General features: G+C 39.6%; 1 protein-coding gene across 4 annotated transcripts in view; it reads left to right on the plus strand.

Moving 5' to 3' along the window:
* Positions 1-26,636, plus strand: part of Dnah7 (dynein axonemal heavy chain 7) — a 275,393-nt gene that overhangs the window by 216,660 nt on the left and 32,097 nt on the right. For all 4 annotated transcript variants that reach the window (XM_040753634.1, XM_040753635.1, XM_040753633.1 and 1 more), the window contains 7 exons: positions 4,717-4,850; positions 5,708-6,043; positions 12,574-12,700; positions 13,993-14,187; positions 15,257-15,349; positions 23,788-23,964; positions 25,806-25,967. In XM_040753634.1, coding sequence (XP_040609568.1) covers positions 4,717-4,850; positions 5,708-6,043; positions 12,574-12,700; positions 13,993-14,187; positions 15,257-15,349; positions 23,788-23,964; positions 25,806-25,967 — 1,224 coding nt within the window. The remainder of the gene's footprint in view (positions 1-4,716; positions 4,851-5,707; positions 6,044-12,573; positions 12,701-13,992; positions 14,188-15,256; positions 15,350-23,787; positions 23,965-25,805; positions 25,968-26,636) is intronic.

A 26,636-nucleotide genomic window follows, 5' to 3' on the forward strand; every position in this document is an offset into this window, starting at 1 on the left:
CTGTTTTTAATTAGCTAAAACACACTGTTACCAAAGCACCAGAAACAAACCTGGTATCTCTTTATGCCACAGGAAAGGGACTAGCATAGTTGACTGCATGGATTCAAACTGCTGCTCTATTGCAGACTTGGGCACATTGTTTAACTTCCCTGTGCATCGGTCCCACCATTTGTAAATGATCATAATGAAAGTTACTATGTCATTGAGTGAACTGAAAACTAGTCTCTATAAAATGCTTAGAATGAGGCCTAGTGGACAGATTTATATGAGTGCTAACCATTAGCATGACTGTTTAACTCTTTAATGTAAGTAGAAAAGAATAAAACATGAAGAAACAAACTCCCATGGCTGTGTTAAGAAAATAACTAATAAACAGTATGAAAAAACCCTTTTTACTTCCCAATAAAGTACACGACATTCTCACATACAGTGTGAACAGCTCTTGGTTGGATAATAACTGGTTATGACAGAAGTCAAGCGGCACTGTGGGGAGGGCACTGATCTGTATATAATTCAATGTTGAAATCCCTACGACCCCCAGAGTGTTTTATTGCTCTATTTTAATTGCTGGGATTGATTAAGCAGGGATTAGGAAGCTTGGTGAGGCAGTTACTTGCTTTCATTTACAAATTTAAATACATCCTCTCACTCCCGCATTTTAGGGCCTTTCACGTACCTTTTGCTTTCAAAAGCACCCAAAGAGGGTGCCATGCTGCTACCATCCTTCTGAGCGTAAATGAAAATGAAATCAAGACGCTGTGTGTGTAGGTTTTTAAATGCTATGTGAACATGTGGCTACATTTGCAAGATCTTAGTTTCAAAGATCTGACATTAATAGGCAAGTAATGAATAGGCTTGTATCTGAATGCAGCGAAACAAAAGTTACAAAACACGTTACTAATAGTGTTTCTGCAAGTTGGTTTATCATTCAGGATTAATCTGTTAATAGGATCAATTATGACTTTTTGATAATTATCTCATCTAAACCTATGATTGCATTCATATAATCTATGCCTAGTGGCGCTGAAGGTTGAACACTGAGTTGATGAGAAAGAACAACAGTAAGTGTGTGACTTTGGGTGGAGAAGTGAGTCACCTCTAGGTGTACCAGAAGTGACTTTGGACTTACATCCTGGATAGCAAATTTCGATAGGAAGACAAAATGACACATTCCTGCAGAGGGAATGGTCTTCTGCTAGGAAAGGCAGGGAAATGCGATGTTACCTGTATGTAATACAGCCAGAATTCAGACCACTGCGCTGAAAAGATGAGCAACAGGGGGCCACAGCATCTGGCCATTTGTATTTCACTTGGGAACTGTTCAGTTAGTTAGGCTGTATGTTTCATTTGTTTGGCTTTGTAGGGCAGAGGTTTTTATATAGTCTAGCTATTAATTAATCCTCCGTCAGATGTATGGTTGGCAAAGATTTTCTCCCATTCTGTAGGTTATCCCTTTACCCAGTCAGCTGTTTGCTTTGATACAGAGAAGATACTGAATTTCGTGAAGCCCCATGCATTGATTACTGGTCTTCTTTCCTGGACTCTTATTGAGAAAGTCCTTGCCTCTGCCTATACCTTGAAGTCTTTCCCCTTCTTTTCCACCAATGATGTCAGAGTCTGGGCTCTGACAATAGTAAAGTCTTTGTTCCATTTGGAGTTTTGTACAGGCCAGAAGATAAGATGTAGTTCATGCTTCCACAAGTGGGCACCCAGTTTTCTTGGTACTGCTTGTCATAGAGACTGTCTTTTCTTCAATGTGTATTTTTGGTGTGGTTTTTTTTTTTGTGGTTGAAAATTCATTGAGTATAGTCTCGATCTTGATTCTATTCCATTGATCTGCACATCAGTTTTTGGAATGCACCCTTTCCTAATCCATGTAAGAGCCCCCTAGAGTATTAGAGTCTAGGTGGGTTGGAACCAAAATAACACCCCATTACTATGCAAATTATCTTTCTACTAAGCTGAATGTGTGCTTGGCTGTTTGTGGCATGTTACATGATTGCCCTGTGGTTTTTCTCTATTCTGCTAATTCTCTTGTTTTAGATGGGAAAAACCCTCATTTTTAGATATGACAAAAAAGCAATTTTTTGCTGCAATGATCTAGGTAAGTTGTGATATAAAATATATTTAAACCTTTTGAGCAAAATGGTCAACACATAGTTGTTGTGTTGTTATGTGAGTATAATTGAGAGGTTCCTAATGAGAGATGACCTTTGATTAAGGAAATACTACAAACAGGAGCAAACAATGAGCTGTCTCTTTTGGCTGCTGGCAGTTACTGAAATCTTACAATATTTTCAGGGCTAAAGAAATAATCTGTGACATTGCGAACAATAAAGAAATGCTGGGTTCTGGGCAACACATGCTTGCAACTATTTGTTTTCCCTTAGCAATGGCCTAGAAATAGCTTCTACTCACATGTTCTCCATGGTGGAATGCTGGAATTCCTGCTCTCTGTTCATGTGCCTACCATTCCCACTGCTTTCCTGTGCTGTTCCCTCTGCCTGGAGTCTTCCTCAGCTCTGGCTACCCATTCAAATCCACTCCAGACCAGCTCAAAAAGACCCTGGAGATGGAATTCAGGCACTGTCCCTGGCTTCCTCATTCTGCCGGGGATTGCAGCGAACTGTCAGTGCTGACACTCTCAGCCTATACCGCTGTCCTGTTTGCCCTCAGTTCCCTGCTAGCCATTTGCAAAGTCTTGCTCTGTGTTCTGTGTCTGGGGTATGTCTCCCTTGTCACTGCCTCTCAGGTTAGATACCTTTTCTTTATGCCCTGAATATTTACCACTTTTAGTTCCTTGTCCCACTGGATGTTCTTTGTACTCTGCTTAGTCAACTGTCTTAGGGTTTCCATTGTTGTGAAGAGATACCGTGACCACGGCAACTCTAATAAAGAAAAACGTTTAATTGGGGCTGGCTTATAGTTTCGGAGTTAATTGGCATGGCTAGAAGCATGGAAGCATGCAAGCATAAATGGTGCTACAGAGGAATTGAGAATTCCGCATCTTGATCTGTAGGGAACAGGTAGTGAGCCGTGTCTCACACTGGGCATAGTTTGAACATATAATAGACCTCAAAGCCCATTCCACAGTGACACTTCCTCTAACAAGGCCATGCCTACTCCAACGAGGTCACACTTCCTAATAGTACCACTCCCTACATATAGGCCAAACTTTCAAACACATGAATCTATGAGAGGCCATACCCATTCAAACCACCACCACAGCTAAACAAAAAGGCAATGTCTATTTCTTCTTCCAAGGATACAGCCTGATTCATTATATTATAGGAAGTTCCTTGGGAAGTAATCACCAAATGGCTAAAATTTAGGAGCCAGAAATAAGAGAAAACAACTTAACCAGGGATCATTGGAATTCTTACAAAGTCAAATAAGGGACAATCCCTAGGCTAGAGTTGCTTTCACTCTAGCCCAGGGTGAGAGCTCTATAAACCCCTGGCTGCACCTAGTCAGGTGTGTGCTGTAAGGAGTTAGGAGCCAATGAAAAAGTATAGGAAGCTGCAGGTAGGGGTGGAGTGGTCTGGGCAGGTGTCCAGGAGGGGATGGGTCTGCAACTTGGAACATGAAGAGTTAATCTTGTTGTATTACAAGAGTCAGGCTGTTCAATAGAGTAAATGCTGAAGCACAGGGGGGCGTTTAACAGACTTACGTATGGATTCCGTCATCAGCTCACAGTGCAGATGGAGTCAAAGACATGAAAGGAAGTAGTGGAGGCTGACGATGATGAGGTTGCAGACGCCAAGGCAACAGACTGGCAAATACACAGCAAATACACACACACACACACACACACACACACACACACACACACACACACAAACCAATCAAGTGAGAATTTCAAAGGAAGCCAAGCTCAAGAAGGTGTTTATTGGCTTGTGGATTCTTGATGGCCTGACCCAGACAGTTGCTATTATATTGCTGTATGCATTGGTCAGTACAGAGGGGCTGGGAAGGGAGCAGGCTACAGAGGGCTGGACTGTGAGGTGAGACCTGGGGGGCGGGGTGGACCACAGGTAATAGCAGTTTCAGCAAGTGTAATTGTGAAGCCTGGAGATCATTCTAGAGCTGGCAGGAACTGTGAATAGTTTCTTATAGAACGTTAACATATTTGTTGGGAAGAACCAGGAACGGGAGAATTATAAAGGTGTGGCCAATGTATGGGCAGGCACAACCACACCATCCCCTGAGCTAGCTAATTAGGTACCTGGATGGAGTGGATGTGGGCAGATAGCACTTGATAGACACTATTAAGATGTAAATTCCCCAGTGTTTCTTTCTGCAGGATAGCGGCTCATTGACATAAAAAGTAGTTCACACGAAGCATAGCAATGTAGTGTTCTCAAGATTATATCATATGACACCTCTAGGAGCCCTAATGTGAGAATCAGTCCAACCTGTATCAAAGACTGTTTCCAACCTCGTGCTAATTGATATCCCTGTTAAGAATCACCAGAAATTGGACCAGTTTGAATTGGGAATAAATAAACCATTCGATTTCTGACTGTCACAAATTTTCCTGAGTTTTAAATCCAACAGCCAAGCTTGCCTGTACCTTTGGCTCTCTCTGAGTTCTATTTTCACACATATGACTGCCGTAGTATGAACTCTGTGGATGCAACCCTGAGTCATACACACAGAAGCTTTCTTAGTGGAAAAAAAACAATGAATTTTCAAATTATATTCTTTGACTTGTAGGTCACACTATTGAACTTCATGATAACTCCAGAGGGCATGCAGGACCAGCTTTTGGGAATTGTGGTGGCACGGGAAAGGCCAGACCTTGAAGAAGAAAAGCAAGCTTTGATACTGCAAGGAGCTGAGAACAAAAGGTTTGAAGCATCATGAAATGCAGAGCTATTGTTTATTGTATGATTGTAATGAAGCACTTTTAAGCATCTATTTAGTTAGATTGAACAGGTACACCAAATGGGAATTTGTTTCAAAGGTGCATTTTATTTTATGTTTATTCATGCAAGTATCTGTGTGCCACACATGTGGTGCTTTTAGAGGCCAGAAAAGGGAGAAAATGGCCGAGGACCCCTTAGAAGTAGAGTTACAGGCACTTGTGAGTTGGCTGGGATAGGGGGAATTGAACCTGGGTCTTCTGGAAAAGCAAAGTACTCCTAACTGCTGAGGGCTACAGGGCCTCCATACTAATTTAGAGAACTACATTCCTGAGTCTTTTTCTCAGTCGTGGAAGAACCAGGAAACTTGCCACAGCCTTGGACATGGGTTTTCAGTTCCTCAACAAGGAGCTGCAAGAAAGTTTCTGTATTCACTGTTGAACTAAGGTGACCTGTGTTCTTTGGAACATGGTATGGATGTATGCACATATGTGGTTTCCCACTTTGTGCTTGTAGTATCTGTATCACAGGAAAGCTCTGTAAGTCTTGGAAAAATTCAGAAGTAACTGGAGTGGTACCTTGCGTTCACTCTGGGCTGGTTTGTTTGCCTCATTTTCTCAACATGAATGATCATTAGAGAGGAGCTGGAGTAGGGAGGCAATGTCTTTGTGACATTTCGCAAGATAAGAAATTAATTTCTAAGCATCCCTTTCCCAGATATTTGTCATGACATGATGCATTTCTTTAGGTTACAGGGTCTCTGTTTCTGCGAAAAGATCACGTATTTGAAGTGATTTCTAAACCATTTCTTTTTGTTCTGAGAAAACTGTGCTTCATTCCAGGCAGTTAAAGGAAATAGAAGACAAGATTTTAGAAGTCCTTTCATCTTCAGAAGGCAATATATTAGAAGATGAGACTGCGATTAAGATATTATCTTCCTCCAAGGCCCTGGCTAATGAGATTTCTCAAAAGCAGGAAGTAGCTGAGGAGACGGAGAAAAAGATTGATAACACCCGCATGGGCTACCGCCCCATTGCCATCCACTCTTCCATCCTGTTTTTCTCCATTGCCGACTTAGCCAACATTGAGCCCATGTACCAGTATTCGCTTATCTGGTTCATTAACCTTTTCATCCTGTCCATTGAAAATTCAGAGAAATCAGAAATCTTATCAAAAAGGTATGTAAAGGAAATGCTAACCAATCCTAAGTTAGTGAAAATGATGGCTTTGATTATTGTTGCAGGGTGGCATGACATCAAGGTCATGAGTCTAAAATGAGCTCGAGGCATCATTTTCCCCGAAGTAAACTGGGTAATAGGGAAGTAAACTGGAAACAGAGCAGATGTGTGTAACTTCGGTCTGAGAAGAAGCAACTGTTCGCTGAGCTATAGGACTGACATATAATTCTAGAAAAGGAAACGGGTAGCTCTCATTTCCATTTGCAGAATAACTTACTGACTGCAGGGATGGAGAGAGGAGCAGTGTCCTCCAGTGATAAGTGGACACTCTGAGCCACTGTAGTATTCACATTTGGATGTACTACGTGCGAGCTCTGCCAGGTACCAGGGGAGAAACCAAAATTCTTATATTGATTATTTATGGTAATCACATGGCTTTTAATGTCTTACTTATTGTTAACTAGTATGTACAAATCAAAAGTATTAAGACTTGTTTAACCCTAAGTCAATGAGAGGATAAAATTCATTTGATTTTTTGGTAGTGATGCATTTTTTAGTTGGGTGTTTGTTTCTAATATTTGGGTGTTTGTTTTTTGTTCTTGACGTTTTTCAAGTTAGTGAGGATTAGTGAAGAAAAACAAAATTATAGGTGAGCTTTTATTTCAAAGTTTCCTTATGTTTCTAGTATGTTAGCTAAATAGACACACACGTCTGTTTTCTACACTGGATTTTAAGTTCTGAGGCAGAGACAGAGAGAGAGAAGAGAGAGAGAGAGATAGAGAGAGACAGAGAGAGAGAGAGAGAGAGAGGGAGGGAGGGAGGGAGGGAGGGAGGGAGGGAGGGAGGGAGGGAGGAAGGGAGGGGGAGAGAGAGAGATGCATGCTTGTGTGCGAGGGTAGGAAGCTGTCCCAGCACACACGTGGTATTAGATAACAACCTCCAGAGTTGGTACGCACTTGGTACACACTTTACACTTGTTTAAGGCCAGTCTTGCTTATTGTTCTGTGCTGCGTACTCCAGGCTAGCTGGCCTGGGCTATCAGAGGTTTTCCATGTCTGTTCCTCCCATTTTGTAGTCATGCATTACCACACCTAGCTTTTTATTACAGCCTCTAGGGATCTGAACTCAGGTCCTCAGGCTTGCACAGTAAGCGTGTTTTACCTGCCCAATCATCTCTCTGGCTCATAGTGTCTCTTTTTACGGCAGCTCCTAATCCCAGCCTTGTTTAACACAGCAGCCACCAGACTGCTATTGTCTATAGAGTTTAAAGTCTATTTGCTGGAGTCTAGGAGAAGAAAATTTCTCTGACCACCCCTGAAATGCGCTTTTTCTTGGCATAGGATTGAAAAGTTATCATGATTCCATGCTTCAAACACACTTTTCATCTCTCACCTTTTCTTGTTATACCAAATCAGAACTTGTCCAAGGTGTTTGTTTCTTCACACCAGAAGTGAAACCCTTGAAATTCAAAGAAATCCAATCCCTTCTACCTTAATACAAGGTTTGGATGATAATGTGGAGAACCAACACAGCTTTTTATTTGTAGTTGAGGTTTTTTTTTTTTTTTCTGTAAGCAATGAAAACTGTGTGACTACTGTAAGTGTGAAGTTACAGGAAGACTAATGAGGAAGATGCACTTAAAATCATTCCTGAAGACAGCAGTGTGCCCACAGAAATATGCAGAAATGAGTTTCCGTAAGGGAGCATCTCTGTGTAACTAGCACCCAGCTCAGGGAATTACCAGGGTCCCAGAGGCCTCCTCTCATCCTCTGGCAGTCTCTGACTTCCCTCCCCCAAGACAGCTGTCGTCCAGCTTGCAGCACCATAGATCAGTTTACTGTTTTAGGTACTGGTTTAAATAGAATCACCATATGTGTTCTCTTGGGCTGGCATTTTGCACTCAACCCCTTAGCAGTGGAACTCATGCGTATCATTTTGTGTAGTGCAGTGTTTTGTTTGCTTTCACTTTTAAATAGTTCTCCATTGCGTGCCTATTGTTAGGGGAGGATAATTAAAATCTAAATCTTCTCCCCATTCCGACATTCTCTCCAGAAAGGCATTAGAGAGAAAGAAGGCCGTTTAAAAATGGAATAAGCATTAAAACCGAGTGTGCCGTGCATCACAGGCAATCTGCAGAGAGATGGCAAAAGCAGAAAGGCATCTCACCCCTTTTAGAAACCAAGCATAAAGTCACACTTAGTTCATGCTCACTCTGCTAACCGAGGGACCATCTGTGTTCGAAATGAATTTTATCAAGAGGAAGAACAAACTTTTCACACTTACATAAGGGGAGACAACTTTGCATCTTAAAGTGAGGTGCCTGCTGAAGTTAGGCCTCCTGCCCTTCTGCAGACATTGGGTTTCTGTTTTAGAGCAATGGCTTCCAGGACCTTAGTAGACATTGAAGACATTTCTGGGACTTAGAGTGGGTCCTGCCAGGTGGTGGTGGCACATGTCATTAATCCTAGCACCGAGGAGGCAGAGGCAGGTGAATCTCTGAGTTCAAGGCCATCCTGATCTACAGAGCGAGTTCCAGGACAGCCATGCCTACACAGAGAAACCTTCTCTCAAAAAACCATAAAAATGACAATAATGGAAGTCCTGACTAGGTTTTGGAGTGATTTTTAAAAATCTTTATTTTTCCATCCCGACTGCAGTTTCCTCTCCCTCCTCTCCTCCCCCTTCCTTCTACCTCCACCCCATTCACTCCTCCTGTTTTTGTTCAGAGAGGTGCAGGTCTCCATGGGTATCAACAAAATGTGGCTTATCAAGTTGTTGTCGGACTGAGTACCTCCCCTTGAGTTTGAGTTTTATGGAGAGTGATAGATATGGATCTATTTGAATTTTTCTACATCCAGTTATGCCAGCACCATTTGTTGAAGATGCTTTCTTTTTTCCCCTTGTATAAATTTTGGCTTCTTTGTTGAAAAAATCATGTGTCATTAGGTGTGTGGATTTATATCTGTGTCTTCAGTTCAGTTCCATTAATTCACCTGCCGATTTTAATGCAAATGTCATGCTGTCTTTTTACTATAGCTCTGTAGTAGAGTTTGAAATCAAGGATAGTGATACCTCTGGAAGTTCTTTTATTGAACAGGATTGTAATAGCTATCCTGGGTTTTTTGTTTTCCCATATGAAGTTGAGTACTGTTCTTTCAAGGTCTATAGAGAATTATGTTGGAATTTTGATGGGTATTACATTGAGTCTGTAGCTTGCTTTTGGGAGGATTGCTGTTTTTACTGTGTTAATTCTACCTATCCATGAGCAGCGGAGATCTTTACATCTTCTGATGTCTTCTCCAATTTCTTTCTTCAAAGACTTGAAGTTCTTGTCATACAAGTCTTTCACTTGCTTGGTTGGAGCTACATCAAGATATTTTGTATTATTTGTGGCTATTGTAAAGGGTGTTGTTTTCCCAGTTTCTTTCTCAGCTTGTTCATCATTTGTTTGTAAGAGGGCTACTGATTTTTTTGAGTTAGTCTTGTAGCCAGTCACATTTCCCAGCTGACACAGATGCTCGTTAGGGTTAGGTAAAAGCAGTTGCTTTGCAAACTTGACCTGAGTTCCATCTCCAAACCCATGGTGGAAGGAGAGAGCAGACTCCTGAAAGTTATTCTTTGAGCTCCACAGATGCTCTGTGCCACATATGCACCCACACGTCTCTTTAAGGGACAACAATAAATAAAATCCAAAGGTCAGAAAGCATCAGCGAGTAGAAATCACTTGACATTTTTAGATTCTGTAATGTTAGGCTCTAAGAAAGAGGAGGGAGCGGGGAGTTGTCTCTTTATCTTCACCAGGAGAAAAAAAAACCTTCCACTTTAAGTTTTAAATATTTGCTTGGTCTGACACCCTACCTGAAAGTATTGATCCCTTCTGCTGTTGAAAACATTGACTTCCGGTCTTGGGCCACAATGAATGTCTGCTGCTGTGAGCATCACTGTGGGTGTCCTTTGGTGCAGATTCATGCACATCTGTGGTGGGCAGAGACTCAGGAATGGAACTGACAGGGGCAAACATTTGAGTGCACTCTCTTGTTACACCAAAAGCCTTCTAGCTTGTCCTTTTCATCATTTTCCCCTAGCAAAAGTTTTCAATTTCAAGAGTTTTCAATTAAAAAGCTGTCCATCAAAGGTTAAAGAGAACTATAGCAAACCAACAAATACAGAAAAAGATCTAAGTAGGGTATTTTATTAAGGGGGCAAAATGGCAACTTTATCTACTTGTGTATATGTACACATATGTATAGGTACAGATATATGCACACTTGTGTGAGCATGCATATGCATAGAGTGTTTTTATTTCCCTTTCTTCTATCAGCATTCCTCTGTAATACAAATTTTAGTTGCTGCACAATAGACCATGTTGTATATCTTTGATAAGACCTGTGGGTATTATAAATACTGATACAATAATGACAACTATCCATAGTGTTAACTATTTCCCTCATTTAATTTCCTTTCCTATGAGTTTATTCAAATACATAACTCCATTAGGGAATCATAAATTATCTCCCATCATATTATTCAATAACAGTGAATGATGACTTTTAATCTTTTATCCCCACTGGAATATATCATTAAAACTTAGTATTTTAATCAATAATTCATCACTAGTGAGACTGAATTTGAGTTTCTAACAGTTTCGGAAGAAGAAGGAGGATAGGGGAAGTTAGGAGGCTATGGGAAGGAAAAGGAGCCTATCACCAGCAGCTACACCAAAGCTATACAGAGAAACCCATCATTAAAAATAAAAACAAAAACGAAAATCATCAGCTGTGCTTCATAGACTGGCCAGTCCAGAAATTTGATTTAGTATTGAAGCCAGGAATTTTGGTTTGGTCTGAGCTGTGGTTACTAACCGTGAAAGGGATCACCAGCATATGCTAGCAGTGTGTACTGGCTGGTCCCTCCCCTTTGGCATTTTGATCATTGATATAATTTCCCCCTTGTTCTTTTTATCTCCAAGAGGGAATTTGTCTGAGTGTACACTTTTTACCTCTCTTCGAGGAAGAGCAATTCTAAATCACCATACATTATACAACCGCAGGACATACAGATTTCACCTGTGAAAAGACCTATTGACATGACAGTAGAAACAGGAATGGAATGTTGATTTCAAATCTACAGTTCAATTGCATTTCAAGGACTTCTGTCTTACTGTGCTGTTTGTTTCAGAATTCTCTGCTAGAAATAAGATGCATCCATTTGTTCTCATTCTCTTGATGGCAGTGCTAGCATGGAATAAAATAGTTAAGGAAATGAACAAGAGGAGAAATGAAAAAACACCAATTAGCATGAGTCAAAGCCAAGGACAGTAGTCTGAAAATAGCTAAGATCTTGTCACAGATGGGTAGCTATGTTTTCCTTCATCCATTAAGAAACACCAGTATAATTTTGATTACTCATGAACTATGCTGTTTTTTTCCTTCAGATAATTGATCTGCTTATAAGGTTTGAGCCATTAGCCCATGTCAGTCATTAATTCTCTACAAGTGTTTTCTGTCAATAGGAGTTAACAATAGTTTTTATGTCTGTGCAGTGAATGTATTTTAAAATTTTGATTTCAGTGATTATTTCATGTAATAGTTATGTTAAAATGAGTGAAGCATTGTACTGACATTAGAAATTATTGTGGCTATGGTTCACAAACATTACACTGATTATTCATACATTCATGTTTTCTCTCTATGACAAAGACAGATGCCGTTTCATCAAATCTACTGATTTTTCTAGCCTTGATAGATTCATGTGTATTGTAACACAGCATTAGGCTTTGTCACTAACTTAAGGCAAGTTATTTTATTAATTTAATATAAAATATATGTAAGTATTTACTTTTTGAAGAGGTCAAATTTTGCTCCCTAATACAATTCTTTGTAGCTGAAAAGTCAGTAGATGTTTTAAGGGATTAAGATGCCAACCAAGCACTTTTTTTCCAAAAGAAAGATTAAGTTGAGAAACAGTCAACAGGAAAATGCAACTCAGATCAAATGCTCCTACCTTGTCTAGCTCTCAAACAGGTGAACGTTTGGATGGGAACTGACAGACTTGGCTAGAACACACGTTTAACAGTGTACTGCACAGTCTCAGCGTGGCTAGAACACACGTTTAACAGTGTACTGCAGTCTTAGCGTGTCTAGAACACACGTTTAACAGTGTACTGCAGTCTTAGCGTGTCTAGAACACACGTTTAACAGTGTACTGCACAGTCTCAGCGTGGCTAGAACACACGTTTAACAGTGTACTGCAGTCTTAGCGTGTCTAGAACACACGTTTAACTGTACTGCACAGTCTCAGCGTGGCTAGAACACACGTTTAACAGTGTACTGCAGTCTTAGCGTGTCTAGAACACATGTTTAACAGTGTACTGCACAATCTCAGCATGTCTAGAACACACGTTTAACAGTGTACTGCAGTCTTAGCATGTCTAGAACACACGTTTAACAGTGTACTGCACAGTCTCAGCGTGTCCCACGTGGTGACCACATTTGTGTTTTCTCACCCTCCCTCCCCGTGTTGGTCCTTAGGCTTCAGATTCTCAAGGACCACTTCACTTACTCACTGTATGTCAACATCTGCCGGTCACTGTTTGAGAAGGACAAGATGCTCTTTTCCTTTTGTCTCACTGTGAATCTGCTGATATACGACCATGCGGTTAGTAAGGGCCTGGTTTGTAACAGCACAAATGCTATTGTTGCAGGAAGGTGGTCTTCAGGGTGTACCATGACATAATACAACTTAAAAATTAGCCAGAGGGATTACAGTGCTAGGCCCAATTGTATTAACTATTAAAGGAGAAGATAATAGTATGTAATGTTCTAATCATTGGGGAAGGTTAGAATATCACGTCTCTACCCCTGGTCAGAGGTAGAAATTAAATTCTTATAATCAGGAGGAATAGCTTTTCCAGAATAGGCCTCACCAAAGCCACAGAATATCCCACTTTTTATGTGGTAAAACTGAAGGTGGGCTCTAGAGCTTCCCGGGGGTATCCTCCAAGCCTGCTAATGCTTGTCTAGTTATCTAACATTGCTGTGATAACAGTGATTTATTAATTTACCGATCTGCATGGGAATATACACATATGCACATGATTAAAAACAAATTAAGGCAAGGTAAGACATGACCAGACTGAATTTCACATTAGTAAAATATAAATTTAAGAAGAGTGTGTTATTGTCACTTCAACTTTTATGTATTTTAGTTTAAAGGTTATTTCTAGAGCCTGGTGTAGTGATACACATCTGTAATCCCTGCACCTGGGAAGCTAGTTCAGGGGATTGTGAGTCCGAGCACAGCCTAGACTATATAGTGGGTGTGAGGACATCCTGAGCTATATAGCAATACCCTATGCTAAACAAACAAACAAAAAAGCTTATTTCTATTACAATCTCATATGACCATGCATTTAACAATACTAAGTAATTTATTCTCATTTTCAATTCTCTTTCTCTAAAAGATAGGAAGACTTTATGGGTGAAAGAGAAACATCATTTTTTATATACTTATGTTTTTAAGATTGATAAAATCTCATATGGTAATATCTTGAGTGAGTTAGGAAAAATGTCTACTATTTTTCCTTGTATTTCTTCTAAATACTTCATAGTAACTCATTATATCTTATAGAGAATAAATGAAAATTTGGTAGATTGTTGACCTTCTGTCTATACATTTTCAGTGCCAATATGTGGGACTGTAAACAACCATTTTTGAAGAACATATATTATTGAAGTATAATGTGTTCAGGTCTTCCTTTTAAGCTAGTAATACTGGAGAAAATGATCAAAAGTAGCTATTTAAATGGAACTATTTTTTTAAACTGGTCATATTTGGAACTTGGTTTTTTGTGACTAAATAGAAAGCCATGTCAGCTGGCTTTCATGAGAATTTCAAAGGACTCTGCTGAAGATTTTCTATACATTCTCTATGATGTTTGTTTTCCACAGATTAACAAGTCAGAGTGGAGATTTCTGCTCACTGGTGGCATTGGGCTGGACAACCCTCATACCAACCCTTGCCCGTGGCTTCCTCAGAAGTCCTGGGACGAGATCTGCCGACTAGATGATTTACCTGCCTTCAAGACAATTCGCAGAGAGTTTATGCGCCTGAAGGATGGATGGAAAAAAGTATATGATAGTTTGGTATGTTTTTTTTTAACCTTTTTTCTTAGTCAAAAGCTTTTAAATGATGACGATAGTAATGTTAAAAAGCACATCTTTACCTTGGTACCAAAGCAAGATTTTATAAGCTTTCAGCAACTGGTTAGTGATTAAAAGACAAAATTGGATTCCTGTTATCCTCACTGTCTTAAGACAATGGTCCTTTTTCTAATTCTACCCAAACTCCAAAGACATAAAACTTTGAGCCACATGGCCTTTAAAACTGTTTTGCTGAATTTCCTTTAACAAGCATTTCTTTCTCATTTCCATTTAGATTTGAGCAATCATTATAGGAGATGAATTAAAATTTTATCAAACAACTGTTTAGATTTTCTGAATGCAGAATATAAGCTCATGAATACTTTTATAATTGGAGGAAAGGGAAAAGCTGGCATTTCAAAACAATTTTTACAAAGCCCGACTTTCTAATTAGATACTGGAAGTTAACTCATGCCATAAAGCAGTTTGTATCTCCTTTTGAGATAAGTAGCAACTCTTACATTTTTCAGCTTTAGTTTAACATAAAGGTTAAAAGCTTTTCCATTTCAAAGTTAAGATTTTCTACTGTTTTGTTTCTGCTCTTAAGATTTTTACTCTTCTTGAATACAGTAGGTAGCTGCACTGTATCTAAACAGAAAGAGCTAGGCAGGTGGCTGAGCTGGGGGCTGGCAGCAGGACCAAGCATTATGGTATTTGGCTTCCTGTCATATGTGATAGTGAGACTGAATTCATTCATTTGGGATAGGTCTACTTCAGCTTTACCCTTGTTGCTGATGAGAAACAGTTCTTAGTAACGTCTTTTTGTGAGTATTTCCTTTTAGTTTAAAATCACAATTGGATTAACTGTTGAGCTGTGGAGAGAAACCACATAGTTTGTTGTGAAATTTCAAAGGTATACATATTGGCATTTATTTTCCCACAGCTTAAATAAAACTTGCCCAAATGTTCTGATTTCAGGAAGCATATGTTTTCTCTAAGAATATGATGGTTTGTAAAATATCATTACTTTTAGAAATAACCTCTAACGTTGACTTCTGTACTATAATTTTAGGAGCCACATCATGAGATGTTCCCAGAAGAATGGGAGAATAAAGCAAATGACTTCCAAAGGATGCTTATTATTCGTTGCTTGAGGCCAGACAAGGTAAGCGTGTGCTTTGAGAGCAGCTCTCATTCTGCCCCGTCTCTGCACAGCCCAGGAAAACCTAAATCTCTTCATACATCTGAAGTAGTTTGACTTCCTTCTAATGATTTCCTAAAATGTGTCTACACTTTGTTACCCCATCTAGATTAATAGAATAAACTTTTAGTATTATGGTTTTTATGATTATTCTTTATAATTTATGGTTCCTCTGCCTCACAAATGTCTCTCTTCATATATTAGCCTCATTTTTATTTTGTTTTGCTATGTTGGTAGAGACCAGTCAATGACATTAACTTCAAGTTTATATGATGGAGTGCCTTCTCTAAGTTTAGGTCTATATAAACACACCACACACGCGTGTGCACACATGCTCAGCATTTAGATAATATATGGAATATTTTAAGACTTTAGTCATTGTTGACACAATGGACAATATCAGTACTGTTATTTTAACTTCTTTAATAATAAATATACAACAAGCAAAGCAGCAAACCTGCCATATCAGCGTATTTCAATCCTCATTTGCATTACTGTCTATAGAAAATGAATTTGCCTAAAGTTGTTGACTCATATCCTCAGAGATGTCAGTATAAAGTGAGGGTGTTAGGTTATTGGGGAACTACCATAACTTCACATTGGTATAAACAAATCCAAGTTTTGCATTATTACTTCAAAACTCAGTGTCTGCAATTTGAATTTTTCAAAGAAAATGCTTACATTCCAACTCTTCCCCCCTTATAAAAGCAGAATTTAAGTGGTGAAAATAATACAAAAATATTTTCTATACATGTCAGTGATAATCTGGGATAGAGTTGTTTCTTCTGCCTTTTAGGGCTTAGCCAGGGCCCAGAGGTCTTATGCATAGAGGTCTGTACACATGGTTTAATTTTTTAGTCATAATACAGTCTAGCTTGTATTAGATTTATCTTTACATAAAGCAACTATAGGATGTATTTTTAAACATTTTTTAATAGAGGAAGTCACAATTCTTCCCTGTTCTATGGTGCTGAAGTAAATGAACACTTGTTTGGTGTTTGTGAACCTGATTAAATGTAGCCTTTGATGACATTTAAAAGAATAACTTTTCAGAGAAACTTCAGGGGGAAGCTTTAGAAGTCAGCTTCCCATCTGAAGGAGAAAGTGAAATGCTTGCAATGCTCCCTTCATGGGCCTTTGTCTTGTCATTAAAGGTGGTTAATGAGCCGTTTCCTAATTGTGACAGCTTTATCTACATACAGCCTTCCTCAGCTTTACGTTTTTTTGAAACCTGACACTTTAATCTGAAAATAGATTAAACTATGAAATAGATCAAATATTACTTTCCATATTCATTTTATTTTTGAATGTGGGAGTTACATAGGATGAGATGTTCTTTTGGCTGGTACATTATTCTGTGTGTGTTTAAAATTGTGGTTAAGCTTCTTTATTCTGTCCATACCTTAGCCTTCTGTTTTGAAACTTTTTCAATATTTATTCCAGATTTTTTTCCTCTAGAATTTTCCATTTTTCTTGGATAGTGAGACAAGTTACCAAATACTTAGCAATATTTCTGTTTTCTTCTCTTTCGATGTGCATTTAAAGTAAAGATAGTGGATACAGGCCTGACCTGGCTGGTTGAATGTATTTACTTAGCTGCCACTGTGACGTTTTTCCAAAACTGTTCAATGCTGTCAAAACTAGCATGTTGAGGTTTAAGTGTCATAAGGCCTGATTGCTGCCCATACTTGGAGATTGCCTGAACTAGATAAGTCTGTAGATGGAGTTTCTTTCCAACCTGGTCCTGCAATCCTTAGTCCAAAATAAACACATAGAGACTTCTCTTAATTTTAAACTCCTTGGCTGGTAGCTCAGGCTTCTTATTGGCTAGTTCTTTCTTAATTATTAACCCATTTCCATTGATCTGGGTATCTCCATGATGATGATGCATGGCCCTCCTGCTTCCTCAGTAGCTACATGGCATCTCTCTGGCTACTCTATGCATTTCTCTTCCCAGCCTTCTTCTAGTCTGGCAGCCCCACCTATACTTCCTGTCAGGCTACTGGCCAATCAACATTTATCCATCAGCCAATAAGAGAAATATATATTCACAGCATACAGAAGGACCTCTCCCATCATAACTCTGCAGAGTCAAGAAATAAGCGGATATGTGTTGAGCCACTGTAGTTTGGATATCATTTACAACTACAGCTATTTTCCATCTAAGTGATGCAATTAATTGGTTACCCGTATCTACACCACCACACCCATCCTTAATGTAGAAATAATTACTAGAATGTTCTTGTATGATCCATAAACTCCATGCTCTTTACACCTTAGTGCTTTCAGGCACTCCAAGTTTTACTGGTGAATTGATTATTTTGAAAAACGACACACTGCAGCATGCTTGTTGTTGGCTGCCAGTTCACAAATAATGACATGGAGACTTCTTATTAATTATAGAAGCTTGACTGTTAGCTTAGGGTGGCCCCACTCATCCTTATAGTTTAAATTAAACTACTTTATTAATCTGTGTTCTACCACATGGCTGGTAGCCAATCTCTTCGGTGCTCCTGTGTGCCAAGACAATTATTCCTCCTCGGCTCCTCTCTTTCCCCGGGAGTCCCACCTGTTCTCTCCTGCCTGACTATTGGCAATTCAGCTCTTTATTAAGCTGGTCAGAAGGCTACTTAGACAGAGACACATCTTTACAGTATAAGCAAATATTCTGCAACATTTCCCCCTTTTGTCTAATTAAACAGAAAAGGGTTTTAACTCTAACATTGTAAAACTATTTATATATACAATAAGAATAATTATAAAGTAAGAATTATAATCACAATGTCTAGTCCATTTGTATTTGACTAATCTGGAGAAATTACTCTATTATCTACCCTATCTTGATGAGTCCAAAATTTTATACCTAAGCCACTTTTTTATTATAACTTGTATTCCAGCCTAAAAATATCTTTTAGACCTTAAAACATTTTTCTTAGGTAAATAACTCACACTTTTATGTTGAAAACTTATAAACTTTAAATCTCTTATGTAATTTATTTTTATTTTAATTTGTTAATGAGGAAAAGAGTGTACCTATCTAGTCTTCAACTCCCATCAGAGACCCAACAAGGATAAAATATTACCTGTGTAAACAAGAAGTACAGAGCATATAGCTTCTGAAACTATAGACATGATGGAAACAGTCAACTGCCTGGACAGACACCCAAGGTTCCTCTGTAACATTGAAGCATCTGTCTTCAGCCTACAGGCCTAGAATATCTGGCAGACTTTTCTGTGAACCAGAAATTTTGAAGGACTATCCTTCCTTGTCTTGGCAAAGTTCAAAAGTCTCTTTTGTGTCCTGTTTGTCCAGTTTGGACAGCTTACTCTCAGTAGTTGAGGCAAGGGCAGTTTCTTTCCCAGCAGCTAACTTTGTCACAAATAAAAGCAACTACATATGGAGGTTCTTTAATGCCCATCATCCCTTTTTAAAGTAAATTGGGACTGTTAGGAGCAAATGTGTCTCACTGTCATGAAAAGCCTTATGTTATTAAAACATTTAATGCCATATTCTGTAGGTCTCTGAAGTGTTTGAAGATCATCTATTTAAAATATATCTTTGTTTGACCTTGAAAACATACCTAACATGACTAAGTTTGATTGTTATAGATGACTAACTACTAAACTGTCTTTCTTTATTATCCAAAGTAGCTTTCAAAGACTAAAGCTTTATATTACATTTTTAAATGAGTTGCATAGGAATAATACCTTATACTAGAATAGAAACATGTAAAGAACACAACAAAATAACCTTAAATTTGTATCAATATATAAAAATCCATACCAATATATACTATTTGAGACTAGTAGTTGTCTTTTTTAATTTGAAAGTAGATTCAATAATCTATCCTTTTAGACTATCATTCCTATATTCCCCCTTTTTTTTCCAGAATGATGTCTCTGAACCTAATCTTTGTTTAGTTTTCTCCTTGATCATGACCAATAACAACTTGTAGTCACCCCCATAAGATGGCAAACATCCACTGAACCCACCTTGGGAATGTGAGCGTCATATTTTCTAGACTACTTTCTGTTGTCTTGAAGTGACAGCATCTTTAGGGGACCCTGAGAAAATTGGGATAATGGTCAAGTCCTGGGAGATCCAGCTGTATTTTGTTGTTGTTGTTGTTGTTTAGTCTCTGTGTGATGGGAAAACGTAGAGCTTGTCAGAAGCCCTGGATAGAGTAGTTTGTGAGGCTAGCAGCTTTGAAGTTGTTCTAGATGTAGAATTTTGAGGAAATTGCAACAGAGGAATTCTAAGAGGCTAGATCACCTGAGATACTTTTCTTTATTGGTATCTGACCATTTTTTTTAAAACACACAATCTTTTAAGGTGACATAATGCATTAACCCAAATGTTGAATGTGTGGTATGCACAAATCAGCTAAAGATGATTTTTTTGTTTTGTTTTATGTTTGAGTAGGTAAAAGGCATATGTCAAGTTTATAATTCTGTTTGGACTATGTTTCCAAACTGTAATATAATAAGTCATGAGTACTCTGTATCCAACAAAAATCCTCATGTCTCATTCAGTCTCAGAGCTGTTCCTATGTCAAGGGATCAGCATAGACGTCATTTGCCTTGTAGTCTTGCCTGGCTTCCTCCCTCACATCTGCAGCCAAGGTCCTGAGGAAGTCTCCCCCAGTTAAATCTGATCCCTATTAATTTTGAAGAAATCCATAGCGTTCCATTTCCTTTGGCAACAAAAGCACAACCTCTCCCCCGATGCAACACATTTCCTGACTTTATTTCTGAAGCCAAGGCATCCCTAAAGCACTCAGGCTGGTTTAATTCAGCAGTCCCTTCCACAATCCATTGTCTCTCAACATTCAAAAAATTCAAAGTCAACAAAGCAACATACAGGATCCAGGTGCCTTATGTATTTTCCATTCTTGTGTGGCATATATCTCCATTGTCTTTTTTTCTTTAGTACCTAAGCAACTTTTTAGGCATACTGTACCTTTTTAGAGTTTTCTTGTATCTGGACCTGGCTTTTTGTGTGCCTGTAGCCAAGTGTGCTTACAGCATTCTCTGTCTGTGGGAGACAAATCTTCAGCAGCTAGGCTACTGCCATGGAGTGGCACTGGCTGCTGGCTCTGCCCACCTCATTTCCACAGAGCCTAGCCTCATGCTGGTGGGTACCTGCCTGGAGCTGCCTTTACCTATGCCAGCTCTGGGAATCTGTTGTGTCTGTCTGTAGCAGGAGTTTGTACCCAGTGTGGGCTGCTCAAGTGTTCAGCTGTTCAGCAGAGCTTCTTCAAAAGGCTCCTGAGGCAGAGACACATCTTTACAGTGTAAACAAACATTCCACAACAATATATTATATGGTCATATTTGGCTAGTCTGCCTCTAACAGGAAGGTTTGCTGGAGTAGAATGGTATTAGTCTGGTGAGGAGAGGAACAGTACTATAGGGGATTAATATCTGAGCTAGTAATGTACACATTTCATTTCTTCACTATCTCTAGGTTAGAAGAATATATATATACAAAATGAAAAATTCTTTTTTGGGGGCGTCGTGGGAGATGGATCCCTTTCCTTTTGTCCTCTTGAAACCCTGACCTAATACCGTATGGTCAGGAGCTGTAGACGCCAGGCTTTCTAATGCTGTAGTTTGGAAAAATCAGAAAGATTCTTGCTAAGTCACCACTAGGAAAAGGAGATGGGCCTATATTTTCTCTTAAAATTTAACAGTTATAGTATCTTACTGACAGAAGAAAGATGCCAAGTGGAAAAGTACTGGGCTGTGCAGTGTTTGGAGTCCATTTATAAACTGAAGAGCTACCGGGCATAGTTCTGTCATTGCAAACTGTAAGCAAAAAGCAAATTCATCAGCTTTCAATAAGAAACTTGATAGGTGTGAGTTAATAAGCCTCTCTGACCTTAGATAAATCCTGTAGGAATTTGCACTGACTGGGAAAGCATGCCCAGAAGAACTGCAGGCTTCTCCCCTGCCCTTGAGAAAATGGCTGCCTAAACGAGGCAGTAATATCTGCTACAGACAGAATTCATTTTACAAACCTGATGCCAGAATGATCAGATTGCAGATGCAGACAGGTCTATGCGCCTGCAAGCCGATCTCTGGCACAGCCTGTCTTTGCCTTGGGGGTTCTAGTCTCCCGTTGGGATGCAAGCAAGTTTTGTTCACCTACAATACGAAAAGTGCAACTGTAGAATTTATCTCCTCTCACCATCAGGGGAGAGACTCATATTCCTAACTGTCCCTCTCCCCAGCACTAACAGACAAAAGAATCACCACAGTGACAGTCACGTTTACCTGTGCAGACAAACCAACACATCCTGCCATAACAGGCTGGGCATTCCTATCATATACAGGCTCTTAGGAAACGCCAAGTCTCTGTACTTTTCACTTTGTTTGGAAAACTATAATTTTGTGAAGAGGTTAAAACTTACTTTGGGAGGAAAGATGCTTGTAGCATGATAAATAAAAGTCCCAGAGACAGATATTGGGGTTCAAGCTACTCAGCTGAAAAGGCAAGCAATCCTGTCCCCAGGAATCCTCAGAGGGAAAAGGCTCTGAATTTGTCTCCTCCTTATATTGTTCCCCAGCCATATCACGCCTGTCTCTACCTCTCTAGTGCTGTGATTAAAGGCGAGTGATCCCAGATGCCAAGATCATCTTTGTGGGAGCTGTTTCTTTTAGGATTGGGCCAGTTTCGTGCAGTCAGTGTGGCCTTGAACTAACAGAGATCCATTTACCTCTTAATCCTGAGTCCTGGGATTAAAGGTGTGTGCTGCCACCACCTAGCTTCTACTGCTAATGTGGCTGCTTTGCTATTTTGATCTCCAGTGTCCTTAATAAATCAAATATATCACCACAGATGCTGTTGAATTTGTGTTGTGTTTTGTTGTTGTTTTAATCTGATGAGGGAAAAAATCCCTTTGTGAAAAGAATGCTTAAGACAAAAACAAGGATAAGGGCTAGAGTGGGAAACTAGGGTATTTTTAATGTTTCAGCAGTGAGTTTAACATTTGTGATAATGCAAAATAACTGAAGCACAGAATAATTGTCTAGAAATAAACTGTGTGTATGTATATGAATTTATTCTTTGATTTTGTTGTTTAGACTTTCTGGACTTAGAATCTCATGCTCATAGAAATTTAATCTTGAAACTTTCTATTTGCTCATTGAGTAGACATTGAATATGCACGAAGAGTATTACCATCTTGCTGGGCAGGTCCTTGTTACCATACTTTGATTGATTTTCTTTTGAGATAGTCTCACTATGTAGGCCAGGCTGACCTCAACCTCAAGATGTTCATTCCTGCCTTGGCCTCTGGAATGCTGGGATAGGTATATACCCCTGTACCTGCTTTTATCAAAGCACTTATAAGTGTGTGATTTATTCATCCATGCCTTTGCATATTTGCATGGGTATAAGAAAGTATTGAAGAGTGATTAAAAAGTCTAATTTTACCAGTAAGATGACTCAGTAGGCAAAGGTGCGGTAAGCCTAGTGACCCAAGTTATGGCCTCAGAACCCACATGCTAATAAAGAGAATGCCTGTGAGTTGACCTCTAGCTTCCATATTCACCATAGGCCATACACACTCACCCCACAACACACACCAACTAAATAAATAAGTAGTTTAATCTGATGCTGGCTATTTCTCCATTGGTTCTCAGCATTCCCAGCCGTACACGTGTGCGGGAACAAACATTTGCCCAACTATTAAAACGCATTGTGACACGCAGATGATTTTTACTCACAAATCTCACTCAAATAGGTGTTGCTGGGAAGAACACAACTGGTGTTTGGAGGCACTTGTAGCTGTTTCCAGAGGATACTATCTTCTTAAGATACTGGGCACTTGTAAGTTGCTCCTGCAGTTTGCTCGAGTTGAGAGATGTTCAGGTTGTTATATTCATGTAACAGCAATTAATGAGAAAAGATGCCATGAGTTTCAAAGAGAGCAGGGAGAAGTATATGGGAAGTCTTGAAGGGAGAAATGATGTATTCATAACACATAACATAGTTTCAAAACAATAAAAGAAATAATTTAAAGAACAGTTTCTTCTCTTCCATTTCTTGGATACTCATTAAAAGAAATGAAGGTGTCTTTGAATTTGGTGGCTCATAGCAGTCAGTAGTGATTATTTCAATTGCCTGTATTTGTTTTTCTGAAAGGTATTTATGTCTCCAGTGTAATGCCCTGGATCTTCCCCTTTTAACACGTCATCTTTATAGCCACAGTCTGGTTTGTTTGGTTTTGAGAAGAGCTCTTATGATGTAGCCCTGCCTGACTTTGAACTTGTAGACCTCCTTCCTCAGACTCCCCAGGGCTGAGATCACAGGCATGTGCTAGCAAGCCCGGCAATTGTTTTGTTTTAAAACCGGAAGATTATGACTGTCCTCTCAAATATATTCTCATCCCCTTTAGGTTATCCCCATGTTGCAGGAATTCATAATCAAGAAGTTGGGGCGCGCTTTCATTGAGCCGCCCCCCTTTGATTTGTCCAAGGCGTTTGGGGACAGTAACTGCTGTGCACCACTCATCTTTGTGCTCTCTCCTGGAGCGGACCCCATGGCTGCTCTCCTGAAATTCGCTGATGACCAGGTACCTTGCAGCAAATGCAGTTAGCTGACAGCATTGCATTCCTTTCAAATAGCAATTTTTGTTACAACCAGAGTCTTAGAGGATGAAAGAAAACTAAAAATTTCCACTCTGCTGTAGGACAAGCTTGGGATTCTGAAACTTGACAGAGTCCGGAGAAAATGACACTCAATGGCAGTATTTACATTAAAAGTAGCTCCTTACACAACTTGTGAAACTAAATTTGGGGGTTCTGGTTGTGGTGGTACATGCTGTTAGGAGATGGAGGCAGGAGGGTCATGAGTTCAGGACCAGTCTGGATTTTAATTTTCTCCACAGCATTTACACCAGTACATGAACTTGGTTGGTTTCATTCAAGTCCCAGAAGTTACTCCAGGGTAAACTTTCTGTTCTTGCTCCCCTTCCTAATCTCTAAGGGGGCCCTCCTTGACTCTCAAGAGCAACTATAAATTATAGGCACTTGGCCAGTACAGTATGTTCAATTATCTGCACTTGTAAGAGGTTTTAAAACATATTCAAATTGATTTGTATTGAACATTCTTAGACCACACTGTCTAGAAGAAGGTACTGAGCATGTGACTGTGTGTTTCTGAGTTTGTTTTCCTCATTTTGGTATAACCAAAATGACTTTTTGCGGTAAACACTACTGCAGTTTCTAAAACCAACATGATCATTTCATGAAGGTCATAACCTATAGGGAACTTTTCTGGTAAATGTTATTAATGTTTTTTCTTTGAAATATTACAGAAGACTTTGAAATAAACGGTGGCATCTCCATTTCATAGTGAGGGATAGTAAAGCAGAGAGGGGGTGACTTCTTGAAAGACACATGGCTTTAAGATTAAAGTAGCCTCTATTGGGTCACTTTATACTTGAATAAGCTGGGTTTTGTATGAGCGCTATGTTTGTGTGATATAGCACTCACTGAGATATGGATGCCATGATTAAAGATGGAGATGTTTCAAGTAGCAGAGGAGCACAGCCATTGATTCATAAGGCCATCTCAGTTGGACTGTGGATAATTGACTGGAGTATTGAAAAATGGATGCAGGCAGCTAGCTGGGGGAGAGTGTATTGGAAATCAGATAAGAAATATAGTGGCAGATCTAGAGTGGAAGTAGTGGAGGTAGCTCAGTGTCAGTCATACATGGGGCTTATCTCTGCAAATCAGCATTCCCCGATGTCCTTTTGAACTCTTCTGTTTCCTCCGTATATCTCTTCTGTGCTAGGCAATGTTATTCTCTGGCCCTGTGTCTGCACTGCTCCTGCATTGTCTCCAGTTGCTACCTTTACTTTTTCCCAAAGGGTTTTTCCCCCACAGAGTTAGTGACTATAAGCAATGAGCAATTGGGGTGGGTCCAAGACTGAGTCTTCCACTGGTCCTGTCACCGGAGGCCTCTTCCTAGAAGAGATTCAGAAGCCACAAATGAGCTGAGGAAACATTCCCATAGGATTTCTTAAGGAAGTTGTCGACAGGGAGTCAGTGGTTAATGCTTTTGTCCACCTTATCAGTATCCAAAGCAACTGACACACTCAAGGGGACAGGACAAGCTGCTCTGCCAATCCATATTTTCATTTTGCCATTCGATACATAAAAAAGCGTATTTCGTGTGTTTTAGATGTTACTAGACAGCTGTATCCTTCAGTATATTCCAATATTGAAGGTCCCTTTAATACTTTTATTTTCTATATCTTACTTCAACAGCCAAAAAGCATACAGAATGTTTCTCTTATTCGCATGATCATCCCTACACTATTTCATCTAAGTGTTGGTTAGTTTGTTCAGGTTCTGTCTGTTTGAACCAATGTATGACACTAAATGACATTGTTGTTGTCGTACACAGGGATATGGGGGCTCAAAACTTAGCTCTCTGTCTCTTGGCCAAGGCCAAGGCCCCATTGCTATGAAGATGTTAGAAAAAGCTATCAAGGATGGAACATGGGTTGTTCTTCAAAACTGTCACCTTGCCACCTCTTGGATGCCAACTCTTGAGAAAGTTTGTGAGGTAAAAAAAAAATGCAGCTATCCATTTACTAGAGTGTACCTCCCCAGTCCAATGTTTGATATACGTTCCACCCAAAGGCCTCATGTCTGATATCTGACAGGCCACAGATTACCATTGCAGCTGCACTATGAGAAAGATGGGCTCCCACTGAGAACTCTGCCTGGAACAACAGAGGAAGGCAGACAGCCAGACACCCTTTCCAGAGGGGAGGGCCCACTCAGTGTGCAGAATGTCCTCGGCCTGGAGTAAATCCTAATCTTTATAGCAGTGGCCTGGCCTACAGGAGTTACTCCTAGGCCTTACCATTGACTTCACTATCTTCTTTCTGACTGACATTGGGGCCCTTTTCATCTTGTATGTACTGTAACCTTTTGGAAACTTCTGACATTGGCCATGGGTGACATTGGGTTAGGGTTCTGTGACCTCCAGCCTTTGGGCCTGCTAGAGCTAATAGTGATAAATACGGTGGTTTCAGGATCCATGAGCTCCTACCCTTTAAAATACCCTTCTCTCTTAAGCAAGTGATTCCAGCTTGGTGTAATATTGATATGTCTAAGTAAGTTCCAAATCTGCAACAAGAAGAGGGGTTAGTCTTAATCTAGCCCTGAGCAAAGAATTATTTTTGTAAATATTTTAGAAACACCAGTGAAGATTTTAAAAAGGCTTTAG

Source organism: Mesocricetus auratus, unplaced genomic scaffold (genome assembly GCF_017639785.1).
Source record: "Mesocricetus auratus isolate SY011 unplaced genomic scaffold, BCM_Maur_2.0 Super-Scaffold_100010, whole genome shotgun sequence".
Classification (NCBI taxonomy): domain Eukaryota; kingdom Metazoa; phylum Chordata; class Mammalia; order Rodentia; family Cricetidae; genus Mesocricetus; species Mesocricetus auratus.